Consider the following 13,042-nt stretch of genomic DNA (forward strand, 5'->3'; position numbering starts at 1 on the left):
AACATTGGTGAAAGATTATTTCGAAAGATGTGAATGGGCACTGCAGTTGGGGCGTGTGCCAACGAGTGAATACAAGAAGTTTTTGTTAGTTCACATGGGACCAGAACTTAATAACGCTCTCAGGACGTTGGTAAGCCCTAAGTCACCGACTGAAGTCGAATATGATGAAATGAAGCGGAAGCTGTGTGACCATTTTGATGGCAAGAAAAACAAATATGCAGAAAGCATCAAATTTCGAAACATCATACAATCAAAGGAGGAAACAATATCGGCCTACACATTACGTCTACGGCAGGGAGCAGCACATTGTGAGTATGGTGAATTTTTAGACAGGATGTTGACGGAACAATTTCTTTGTGGCCTTGAGGCACGGAATATATGTGATGAAATAATTGCAAAAGAGCCTACCACATTTAATGATGCATATGATATTGCTGTAAGGTTAGAAGCTTCACACAAATCGGCGAATGAAATGAAAGCAAACAACCACCATGATGCCGGAGAAGAAGCAACGCTTAAGGTAGGATTCAGCAACGTCAAGTTCAAGCGGAGCGAAAAGACATCGAGTCCAATGACAGATAAGAAATGCCAGGGTTGTGGTGGACCGCACCAAAGAGAAAATTGTAAATTCCGGAATGCAGTGTGTTTTGCCTGTAGAAAGAAAGGCCATATCTCAAAAGTGTGCAAATCCAAGACATATCAGGTGGATGCTGAAGACAAATCCGACGATTCGGATGCTGTGCAGAGTTTAAATCACATGCTTCATAAGAATGGTAAGGTAAAGAAGCACGTTTTAAATGTACGGATAGAAGATGTGATTATCCCAATGGAGTTGGACACAGGGTCTCCGTGTGGAATTGTGAGCGAAGACACCCTGTCAAAAATAAAGAAGAATGCCAAACTAATCAAGACGGAAAGGCAATTCACAAGTTATAGTGGTCACAAGGTGCAATGTCTTGGCCGTATAGTAGTCAATGCACAAATTGGTTCCAAAGCAAAACAATTGAACTTATATGTCGTCAAAGGCAAAGGTGATTCGTTGCTGGGAAGAGAGTGGATCACACATTTTGTTGATGAAATTGACTTCAAAGCGGTATTTGGGTCTACGGATGGTGTCAATTCAATTAAAACGACAAATAAAGAATTAAGTGGAAAAGAGAATGACGCTTTACGGCATGTACTAGGTCAATACGAGGATGTCTTCGGTGATGTTGCAGGAAAGTTAGATATGCCACCTGTTAAAGCACACTTTCTACCTGGAGCCAAGCCAGTATTCGCACGTGCCCGTGAAGTACCAATAGCCTTGAGAGATAAATATGCGGCAGAAATAGACAAGAAATTGGAAGCGGGACTTTACAAGAGAGTCGAATTTTCCGAATGGGCGTCGACAACCCATGTAGTAGTTAAAAAGAACGCCAAGATAAGAATCACAGGCAACTATAAACCTACGGTAAACCCAAGAATTATCATAGATGAACATCCAATTCCGAAACCGGAATTCCTATTTAATAAGATGAAAGGGGCCAAATTGTTTTGTCTGTTGGACATTACTGATGCGTACTCGCACTTACAAATTGATGACGAACTGGCCCATGCATTAACACTGAACACTCCCACCCACGGGTTAATTCGGCCAATGAGAGCAGTATACGGAGCTGCAAATATCCCTGCAGTTTGGCAACGAGCTATGGAAGCTGTTCTTCACGGCGTTCCCAATGTGTGCAATTTCTTCGACGATATACTCGTATATGCAGAAACGTTTGAAAAACTTATGATTGCGCTCAAAGCGACATTGGAGCGTCTACGGCAGAAGGGGCTACGTCTTAATCGGTCGAAGTGTGTATTTGCAGCGTCATCAGTCGAATTTCTGGGTCATCGAATTGACGGAGAAGGTATACACAAGTCGGACATGCACATTCAAGCTATTAGGGATGCGCCAAAACCCAAAACATATGATGAGCTGCAACTTTTCCTGGGGAAGGCCACATATTACGGGTCGTTTATTCCAAATTTGTCGTCTAGAGCTAGACCATTAAGAGAAGTGCTCTCTAAGAAACCATTTCATTGGACTGCCGAAGCTGAAATGGCATATAAGGATTTGAAGAGTACCTTGATTTCAGACCAAGTGCTGATACCATATGATCCTCAGTTGCCTCTGGTACTGGCAACCGATGCAAGTAAGACAGGCCTCGGCGCGGTGCTGTCGCATATAATGGAGGATGGAAAAGAGAGGCCGATAGCATATGCTAGTCGGACATTGTCGGCCACTGAACAGAAATACCCGCAGATTGATAAGGAGGCTTTGGCCATTGTGTGGGCGACACAGAAATTTTTCCTGTATTTGTATGCAAGACATTTCACGTTGATAACAGACCATAAACCATTGACCCAGATCTTGCACCCTGAAAAGAGTCTCCCTACGTTATGTATTAGCCGAATGGCGAATTATGCGGACTACTTGTCGAATTTTGATTTTGAGGTCATTTTCAGAGATACTAAGGCGAATGTTAACGCAGATTTCTGTTCAAGGGCAATTGATACAAATATGATTGGCAAAATCGAAGATGAATATGACGATTTTGATGGTTTTGTTATAGGACAAATAGAGCAACTACCGACAACAGCAGAGCGAATTGCAGCGGAAACGCGGAAAGATGACGAGTTGGGTAAGATTGTGAGACTCTTAGAAGCGGGGAAATGTCTAAAATCGCACGGTTACAAATCACCACTTGTAAATTACAAACTGTCCGGTAACTGCTTAGTATTTGAACATCGTGTTGTAATTCCGCAGAAACTCAGACACAAGGTACTTAAGGACCTTCATGCTGCTCACCTGGGCATGGTGAAAATGAAAGGTGTTGCCAGATCTTTTGTATACTGGCCAGGGCTAGACAAGGATATAGAAGATGTGGCGAAGGCTTGTGAGGAATGTGGACAGTTCGCAAACGAACCAGCGAAATTTGGAGGACACCATTGGCAATACCCAAATGGGCCATGGGAGCGTATCCACATTGATTACGCCGGTCCCTTTGTGGGAAGAATGTTGCTGGTTGTTACTGATGCTTACAGTAAATGGATTGAAGTTAAGGTTACATCATCAACTTCGTCAGCAGTTACGATTAATGCCTTGGATGAGCTTTTTGCGAGTTATGGAATTCCGATAACAGTTGTATCAGACAATGGTACGGGATTTGCATCTGAAGAATTCAAAGATTATCTGACAAAAATTGGAGTCAAATACCACAAATTCTCTGCCCCTATCACCCGGCTACGAACGGGCAAGCCGAAAGATCAGTGCAAACCATTAAAGCGGCCATGAAAACATTGGGTGCGAACAAGGAAAACCTACAACTGCGGTTAAATCAGTATTTAAGACATTACAGAATTGCCCCTCATGCGACCACTGGCAAATCTCCCGATTCATTATTTCTTGGAAGAAAACTGAGGACACGACTCGATCTGTTGAAACCCGATGAACTACAATTTAGCATGTCTGAAAAGCAGTATATCAAGTTCACCCCGTCATATCGCGTATTTGAGCCAATGCAAGATGTATACTTTCTATCAAACAACAAGAGGTTGGATAAATGGCTTAAAGGTATAATAATACGGCGAACAGGCGACTTGCATTATGAAATTTTGCATGAAGGGAAGGAAGTCAGACGACATGTTGACCAGATCAGAAACAGAGTCCAGGATAATGCAAACGGAAACCGAGCACCTGCCGAGTCAAGGAATGTCATCCGATGCCCAACATCTCCTCGGTTAGGTTCAACGCCACAACGGTCAAGTTCTAATTCGGATGGCGGGAACATCGCGGTAAATTATGGTCCTCTAGCAGAGAGTGAATCGGAAGAGCCGAACAACAATGACGGATTCCCTACACCGCAGTCCGATTTTCATGGATTCGCATCTGTTGACATGGAACCTACTTCGAATACGTCTGAAGGAGAACCTGTTGCTTTACCACGGAGATCGTTAAGGCCAAGACGACAAAGAATCCTATTCTCTCCATAATAAACATACACAAGGGGGAGGAAATGTTATGTATTGTCTTATAAATGTATCTAATAGTATTATTATGGCAACTCTATACTTTGTTTTGTGTTTTTGACATTCATAATATATGGCAACCATATATGTACAATCTTTTCTACTTTTGAATTAAACTGCCTTTTTAGTCTTAAGTTAACTTCTTGTAAATAAACATTAAACAACTGAATTGAAGTAAAAGCAGTCTCATTCTTTGGATTTAACACTAGGGAATAACTAGCAATTTTGTTGGCTACTGGTAAACACCCCTAGTTACCACCCAATCTACTCGCAATGTTATAGACTGGTGAATTTAACATGGGGATGTCATGGGAAGGGGTCTATTGTCTCCTCACTGCCATGGTAGAACAAGAAAAGGTAACAGCAATACCCAGCTGACTGAACTGGGCTGTAATGTTAGTGTCAAATTCAATACGACATTTTATATATTTATTTCTATGTTCAATGTATATTAGGGATACATATTTTTTGAAAAACAAATTTATTCATCAGAAAAAAAAACTATTTCCCATAAAGACTTCTTCATATCATTGACATGTAACCTCCTCCAAGTCTGAACGACATGCCGCACACTAAAACACCGCTTATAGAGGCGGTACAATATTTGTTAATATGCGTGGCATTTTGTTAAACTAGAAAAGAATAAAGGCCTGCGTACATAAGCTGCCTTGCCTGATTGCCTTGCTTTCCTACTTCATTTCTGACATAATAAAAATAAAAGAATAAAGAAGTCCGAGCAAATTTCGAACTGGGTTGCCCTTTTCTTTTTTATTCTTTTATCAGAAGTAAGCAAGGTAAGCAGGCAAGGCAGCTTATGTACGCAGGCCTTAAAGCCCTAATAAACGTGTGCTATTTTGATTTCAAAAACAAAAGTTTGAAGCAGCTTCTCTTTTTTCGATAAATTACCAGCGACCCTAAACATTCTTGCAAGAATTCTACTTTCTGCGAGAAATTATGCATTTAGTGGAATGATATAAAAACATTCAAATTGAAAATCTAACGAGTTTTCACTCACGTTTTCCAAAATATTCAATCAAATGTGAAAAATATTAGTTTTTTGAATTCCAATTATTTATAGACATTTCCTTATTTTGTTTACATTTATTTTTGACACTAGCGTTACGAACAAAAGCAAATTCCTATGTGGTTGTTGTTGAGTTGTATTTGTGTAGTACTTACTGTACCTGGTTTGTTCTACCATGCCTCACTGCTTTACCAGTAACCAGTCAATTCGATAGTCTTCGGAAAGCCACTTGTCCCTTCATTGCATTACCTATAACCAGTCCATGATGAAATTATAAGGTGGCGTAAAACGGCCAGCTGATTGGTTTCAATCTGTCAAATATTTTGTTATTGTGAATAAATTGTATGAAAACGTAAACAAACATTTTGACATATTGAAGAATTTTCGGCCAAAATAGAGTTGTTGTTGTGCTACTTACGTGACCTGTTAAATAGATCTTGAACCAGTCAATTCGGTAGTCAGAAATTATAGCCAAAATTAATAGTAATTTGAAGTCACACACTTTATTTTATTGCATGGTGTGCAAAAATTTTACAAATGACAATATAATATTGTATACTTATGGATATGACAGGTCCATCTTGATCCTTGATACTGGAACTAGAGCGTTTCTACTTGCTACAGCGACTTATGTTTATTTGGTCTTTGGAATGTTTTTCTAGTGTGTCCTTCAGGTCATTAAAAATTTCCTGAAATAAAATGTATACCAGTTTAATGGAATGACGCGATAATGTATTCCGTCAAGATAGATATCAATACTTGCCACAGATATATTATAAATATTCTTCTTAAATTGTTCATCTTTTCTATGATTTAGCTCGTAACACGTTATTTTTTTGACATCATAATTTTTGCACAACAAACGCATAAAAATACGTTTTTTTAATTATGAATAAACAATATGACAGAACATTTTTTTATATTTTGTTAAAACAAGAAATAATGTCGAAGAGAGATTACAAGAGAGAAACATTGTCGATTACCATGGTAGAACAAGAAAAGGTAGCAGCAATACCCAGCTGACTGAACTGGGTTGTAGTGTTAGTGTCAAATTTCATATGACATTTTATACATTCATTTCTATTTCGATGTACATTAGGGACATATATTTTTTGAGAAAAAAAATATATCATTCGGAAAAAACCATTTCCCAGAAAGACTTCTTCATATCAATGATATGTAACCTCCTCCAAATTCGAACGATAAGCCGCGCAGTAAATCACCGCTTGTAGAGGCGATACAACGTTTGTTAATATGTGAGGTATTTTGTTAAAATTTAAAAAAATAAAGCCCTAATAAACATGTACTTCTTTGATTTCTAAAACAAAACATTGAAACAGCTTCTCCTTTTTCTATGAATTTCCAGCGACCCCAAACTTTTCTGCAAGAATTCTACTTTCTGCGAGAATTTATGCATTTAGTGGAATGATGTGGAACCATAAATATTGAAAATGTAACGAATTTTCATTCATGTTTTCCAAAATATTCAACCAAATGTGAAAAATTATTAGTTTTTTAAATTCCAATAATTTATAGACATTTCCTTGTTTTGTTTACAAATACAACTGGCAGTAACCTTACAAACAAAAACAAATTCCTTTGTGGTTGTTGTTCGAGTTGTATTTGTTGTAGTGTTAACTTTACCTTGTATTTGTTCTACCATGGTCGATTACACTATCCATAGGTAGTCTATAAAATAGTCAATATATTACACGCCGCATTACCTGTAACTAGTGAATTGACATGATAGGCAGGAAAGCCCATTTCCAGTGGCTAAAGTAGGCTATAGGCTATTTTGTGTGCCATTTTTGGGTGTAAAGTAACTAGGATCAATGAGTAACTAGTTACATAACTATGCCAAAGTGGACAATTGCTATTTATTGATCAACTGGATCAAGACTGCTGAAAATCAAAATAGTTTTGGTAGTTTTCAAAAACAAATAATTATTTTTGTGAAGGAACAAAGAAAAATTTTAAATTAATTCATTTTTGGAGAAAAATTTCAAGATTTCGAGAATTGACTGAAGGCTTTGCTATACACTTGTCATGCACACACATACAAAAAGGGTTCATCGGCCCGACAGCATGACTGATAGGTGAGTGGAGGCCTTAAGCATTAGCGTCCGAGGACCAGTTTAAGAAAGAAAAGGTATCGAGAAAAAATTGACTGGAATTTATTTTTTAGAGTGACTTAATATTTATTTTAAGGAAATAATCTAAAAATGGATTTTTAGTTATAATTTTTCAAATCTTAAGTTAATGCCGCCCTGAACAGTTAAAAATACAGGATTCCCTGGATCAAATGTTAGCTCTTTAGGTGTACTTTCGGATAGTAAAAACCGATAGTGGGTTAGAAGCAGAGCAAGACAAAATGCTACTTGCATTTTTGCAAAACGTATACCCATACAAGCTCGTGGGCCAACACCGAATGGAAGGTATGCAACGGCAGGTCGTTTTGATATTTCAGCATCGTCGAAACGTTCCGGTCGAAAGAGTTCCGGTTGTGGATAATAGTCAGGATTATGATGAATACCATAAACCGATATTGCTATAAATGTATCTTTGGGAATTTCACATATAACTTTGCCAGCAGAATCACGTAATGTGCATTGTCGTCGGCACATTCGTCGTATGTTGGGAATAACAGGATATTTTCTCAAAGTTTCTGTAAAAAAAAAACAATTATAAATAAAACGAAACCCTGGCAAGTATTTTTTTCCCAAAATGCGTGTATAAAATCTATCCTACAATTTTCGGTTTTGTCATTTGGCATGGCTTTCTTGCTTATGTTATTTCTGGTAGAAGACTAAACAGGAAAAAACAGCCAAGTTCGAATTTTGCTCTGCCGTTCTTTATTCATTTATCAGAAAGATAACCCGATGACTAAGCCGCAAACACATCCAACGTTTCTGCAAAGTTGGGTGCCGTTTGTGATAAAAGAACAAAAGAGCAAGGGCAACATAGATAGCATATTTCATTATTCTTTTATCAGAAATGATGCCCAACTTTACTGAAACGTTGGATGTGTTTTCAGGCTAAAGGCCTGGGTACATAAGCTGCCTCGCCTGGTTGCCTTGCTTTCCTGCTTCATTTCTGACATAATAAAAATAAAAGAATAAGGAAGGCCGAGCAAATTTCGAACTGGGTTGTCCTTTTCTTTTTTATTCTTTTATCAGAAGCAAGCAAGGTAAGCAGGCGAGGCAGCTTATGTACCCAGTCCTTAATTCGTCTCTTTGCTTAATTTTCTGCTTTGCTAAAGTTATTTCTCGTGAAGAAATAAAAGGGAAAGGGCAACTTAGTTTGAATTTGTCTCTGCCGTTTCTTCATTTTTCCACTAGAAATGATAAGCCAAGAAAGCGAAGCAAGCAAGAAAAATCCATTGAATTTCGGCCTTTAAAGTTTCCTATTGATATAATAACTACGGATATCCTACTTACCTCGAATCGTTTGCTGAAGATATACCATATCCTGTAGATTATCGTATGTTATTTCATTAGCACTATTCTTAGCTAGGACTTCTTCAACGTCTCTGCGTACTTTCTGCTGTATTGCTTGATTTCTTGCCAACTCGTAGAGTGCAAAGGACAGAGTGGCAGAACTGGTTCCAAATCCAGCTACAAAAAATGAAAATACCTGAGCTACAATCATTTCCAAAGTAAGAGAGAGTCCATCACTTGAATCTTCCGTTTTCTTCAATTCAATTAGAATATCCATAAAATCATTTCTGCGGATATTGTTAGCTTCTCTGTGTTCAATAGTTTGTTGAACAATTCGTGTAAAAAATTCTGTTACATCTTTATTGAACGTTTTAAAATTTAGCAGCTTAGAGAGTTTGGGATATTTTCCGCCAATAATATGAAATATTGGATGCATATTAAAATCGGTGGCTTTTTCTCCGTACAAACGAAATTCCGTGAGAGGATTGGCCAGGCTATTGCATTCAATACCAAATGCAATGTTGCCTATTACATCGGTAGTGAAACGAGAACATAAATCATCAATGTTCAAGTCATTAATATCTGTATCAAGTTGATTGGCGATAACCTTGACAAATTGTTCCCCAACTTCCATTAGGATGGGAAACATCATTTTAAGCTTGGCCGGGGTAAATGTTGGAGTAAATTTTTGTCTTGTTGGTTTCCACAATTCATAGGTCATTGCCACAACTGTATAAGTTAATGGATCCTGATGGTTGACAAAACCTCCTCGATCGGAAAAATTTTCAAAGTTTGTTATCAAAACATCACGTATGGCATTCAAATCTTGTAGCATCACAGTGGTTAGTAAAATCGACGGAGCAACCATTAGCGGTTTACTTTTCTTGTACATGGTGTGATACAAATCACTTACCACTAGACCCATATGTTTCTTTTTAGTAGCAATATTCATACTTATGGCACTGAAGGTGTCTACATTCTGCCGTCTCCAGAAACGTAGAGTCCGATAGTATTTTCCCACGATTAGTAGGAGGAATAAGAATAGTGTCAACAACACTAAAGTGATCATCATCTTTGTTGCGAACTTTTTGCAATATCCTTAACCGGTGTTTAAGGACTCTGTAAAGAAAATAAAATTATTAATATATTAGGTACGTTTATACTGGAACCGAGTTTTACTAAAACTTGTCCGATGTAAACATGGCTTTAATGTAAATCATCGAAAGGTTTCATTAAAACATTGAAAAATTGGAATCTTTCAAAGATTTGAGTACCTAGTGCGTAGGTGGATTCAACCACCAATGGATTTGACTCGACTCTAGAAAAAGAACCTCAGCCATGAATTAATGGCTTCGGTAAGCATAGCATTCTTGCTTAAAACACCATTTCCATTAAGTCGAAAACACATCCAACTGTTGAGTAAAGATTTGCGTCACATCTGGTGGAGGAATAAAAGACAATGTGCTGCCAAGCTTAAATTTTTCTTAATTCTCCTACCAGAAATGACACAAAACTTTACTCAAACCTTGGATGTGTTTTCGGCTTAATGCAAATGGCGTTTTAAGCAAGAATGCAATGCTTCTTTTGTACCGACGCCATTAAGGTGAGAACACAATCAGAAAGTCATCATTTCCGTTCCACACTAGCGTGAATTTCATTAAAAAAATTCATGAAATTAGGTGTTCTTAAATCAAATTCCCCACTACAGCAATTTTATGACTTTACTTTACTATGGAGGTCGATCGAGAGACGCATAAATTCATGCAATTTTTTCAATTAATTCACTCTAGTGTGGAAAGGGAATTTCACAGACAGACGCGTTAAAAAAAATTTTGAAATTTTTTTTGTTAAAATAAGTGAGATTATAATTGAAATGTGTCGAAAACAAAAGAACACGAATAAAAATAAAATTTGTGAACGGAAAACAAAAAGAAATCAACGATTTTCATTAATAATATAACTACTGTTTTTGCAGTTGTCGGGACGCCTACGTCACACAGGCATGTTCCTGTCATGTGTAAACGCAGGTTAAAGACCTGTAATAAAAATAATAGAATAAAGAAGAAAAGGGCAACGTAGTTCGAAAATGGCTCGGCTTTCTTAATCCTTTTATTTTTATTATGTCAGAAATGAAGAAGGCATGCGTTTGAGGCTTCATATGTACCGAGGCCTTTAAGGTAGAAACACAATGAAATACGCCGCTTTATCAGCTCAGTTTCATGTAAAAGACTTAAAGGCCTGCGTACGTAAGCTGCCTTGCTTTCCTGCTTCATTTCTGACATAATAAAAATAAAAGAATAAAGAAAGCCGAGCAAATTTCGAACTGGGTTGCCCTTTTCTTTTTTATTCTTTTATCAGAAGCAAGCAAGGTAAGCGGGCAAGGCAGCTAATTCAAATTAATTAGACAGCATTTGAATTAGGTAGTACTTGGCCTTTAATCTTTGACATGAAACTGAGCGTGAAAAAAGCGGCTTATTTCATTCTGTTCTCACCTTTAAGGCCTCGACGCATAAGAAGCATGGCATACTTGCTGAAGTCATATCTGATAAAAGACTAAAGACCAAGTTCGATCTAATAAAAAGATTTCAGAATCACATTTGAATTAGGTCAAACTTGGTTTTTAGTCATTTACCAGATATGACTTAAGCCAGAATGCCATGCTTCTTATGTGTCGAGGCCTTTATACAAATTCGAACTAGGGTGCTCTTTGTCTTTTATTACAAATTACTTAAACAAAAATGCTAGCCGTTTATGTACTGAGACCTTCACTACCAAAACAATATGGTACAATGGTACAGTGTGTATTCTGTATTCGGAGATCACCACCGCCCATCCATTGCAGCAGTAGAACGCCTACTGTCAAGATAAAACGAGTGGTTTTAACGGATGATGGAGCCGCTCAATTCGTTTGGACCCGAATTGATACCACGACACCCAACACATGCCCGGCATGTGCATTGGAACCACACGACACGCTGCATTTGTTTAGCTCACTCTCCACTGTCTCCTGATTTTTTATGGACGCAACCAGTTCATGTTGCTGAATTTTAGAGTCTTAATACGGAAGAAACAGCACCAGATAACTGAAATATGTATAAATTTGCGTTTCTAACGGGTGATTTTTTTGAGGTTAGGATTTTCATGCATTAGTATTTGACAGATCACGTGGGATTTCAGACATGGTGTCAAAGAGAAAGATGCTCAGTATGCTTTGACATTTCATCATGAATAGACTTACTAACGAGCAACGCTTGCAAATCATTGAATTTTATTACCAAAATCAGTGTTCGGTTCGAAATGTGTTTCGCGCTTTACGTCCGATTTATGGTCTACATAATCGACCAAGTGAGCAAACAATTAATGCGATTGTGACCAAGTTTCGCACTCAGTTTACTTTATTGGACATTAAACCAACCACACGAATGGTGTGGTTTGTACGCTGGTGGAATCATTGGACCGTATTTTTTCAAAGATGCTGTTGGACGCAACGTTACGGTGAATGGCGATCGCTATCGTTCGATGCTAACAAACTTTTTGTTGCCAAAAATGGAAGAACTGAACTTGGTTGACATGTGGTTTCAACAAGATGGCGCTACATGCCACACAGCTCGCGATTCTATGGCCATTTTGAGGGAAAACTTCGGAGAACAATTCATCTCAAGAAATGGACCGGTAAGTTGGCCACCAAGATCATGCGATTTGACGCCTTTAGACTATTTTTTGTGGGGCTACGTCAAGTCTAAAGTCTACAGAAATAAGCCAGCAACTATTCCAGCTTTGGAAGACAACATTTCCGAAGAAATTCGGGCTATTCCGGCCGAAATGCTCGAAAAAGTTGCCCAAAATTGGACTTTCCGAATGGACCACCTAAGACGCAGCCGCGGTCAACATTTAAATGAAATTATCTTCAAAAAGTAAATGTCATGGACCAATCTAACGTTTCAAATAAAGAACCGATGAGATTTTGCAAATTTTATGCGTTTTTTTTAAAAAAAAAGTTATCAAGCTCTTAACAAATCACTCGTTACAACAACATCTGTTGCAGCAACGTTTTTAGCATAAAAATATGTATTTGTTAAACTTAAACATTTTATTAATTTTGAAAACAAAAAACATAAACAAAACTTGAAGTTTGAAACAATTGGCAATAATGAAAGAAAGCGGGCATATTTTCAGGTTTGATTTTCTATTGTTTTTTTTCGAACCTGCAGTGGGATTCTGTAACGCATTTTTGCTGTTATCGATAATTGTCGGTAAAATTAAAATGTTATAATTTCGATAGTTAACGAAGTTTTTCGGTAAGATAACGATGAATAAAAAGTAGTTGCTAGTCTCTACCGACACAAACAGTGATGCCAACTATTTTTTATGTTTTTAGTCATAATTTTGCGATTTAATTTTAAGTACAGTACACATTGTCAGTTTTGTATGACGATTTTTTGCAATCATCGATAACTGTCCAAAATATTTTGTGGTTGCATGATGAATGACAAAAATTAACGGTCACACTAGCAAGCAACAACAAAGC

At 37.6% G+C, this 13,042-nt stretch overlaps 2 protein-coding genes across 2 annotated transcripts; one reads left to right on the forward strand and one right to left on the reverse strand.

Moving 5' to 3' along the window:
- Positions 1 to 7,234: 7,234 nt before the first annotated feature.
- LOC141394544 (probable cytochrome P450 6a17) lies at positions 7,235 to 9,633 on the reverse strand. The gene is made up of 2 exons (XM_073969099.1): positions 8,515 to 9,633; positions 7,235 to 7,742 (listed from the first exon to the last, which is right to left on the reverse strand). The coding sequence occupies exons 1-2, from the start codon at positions 9,584 to 9,586 to the stop codon at positions 7,312 to 7,314; spliced, it is 1,503 nt and encodes a 500-aa protein (XP_073825200.1). The 5' UTR covers positions 9,587 to 9,633; the 3' UTR covers positions 7,235 to 7,311.
- A 1,662-nt stretch (positions 9,634 to 11,295) lies between these two features.
- LOC141392372 (uncharacterized) lies at positions 11,296 to 12,432 on the forward strand. Its single transcript, XM_073965320.1, has 2 exons — positions 11,296 to 11,306; positions 11,904 to 12,432. Exons 1-2 carry the CDS (start codon positions 11,296 to 11,298, stop codon positions 12,430 to 12,432), a joined length of 540 nt encoding a protein of 179 aa, XP_073821421.1.
- Positions 12,433 to 13,042: the final 610 nt, after the last annotated feature.

Source organism: Musca autumnalis, unplaced genomic scaffold (assembly GCF_047663935.1).
Source record: "Musca autumnalis isolate F117 unplaced genomic scaffold, ASM4766393v1 scaffold_2, whole genome shotgun sequence".
NCBI lineage: Eukaryota > Metazoa > Arthropoda > Insecta > Diptera > Muscidae > Musca > Musca autumnalis.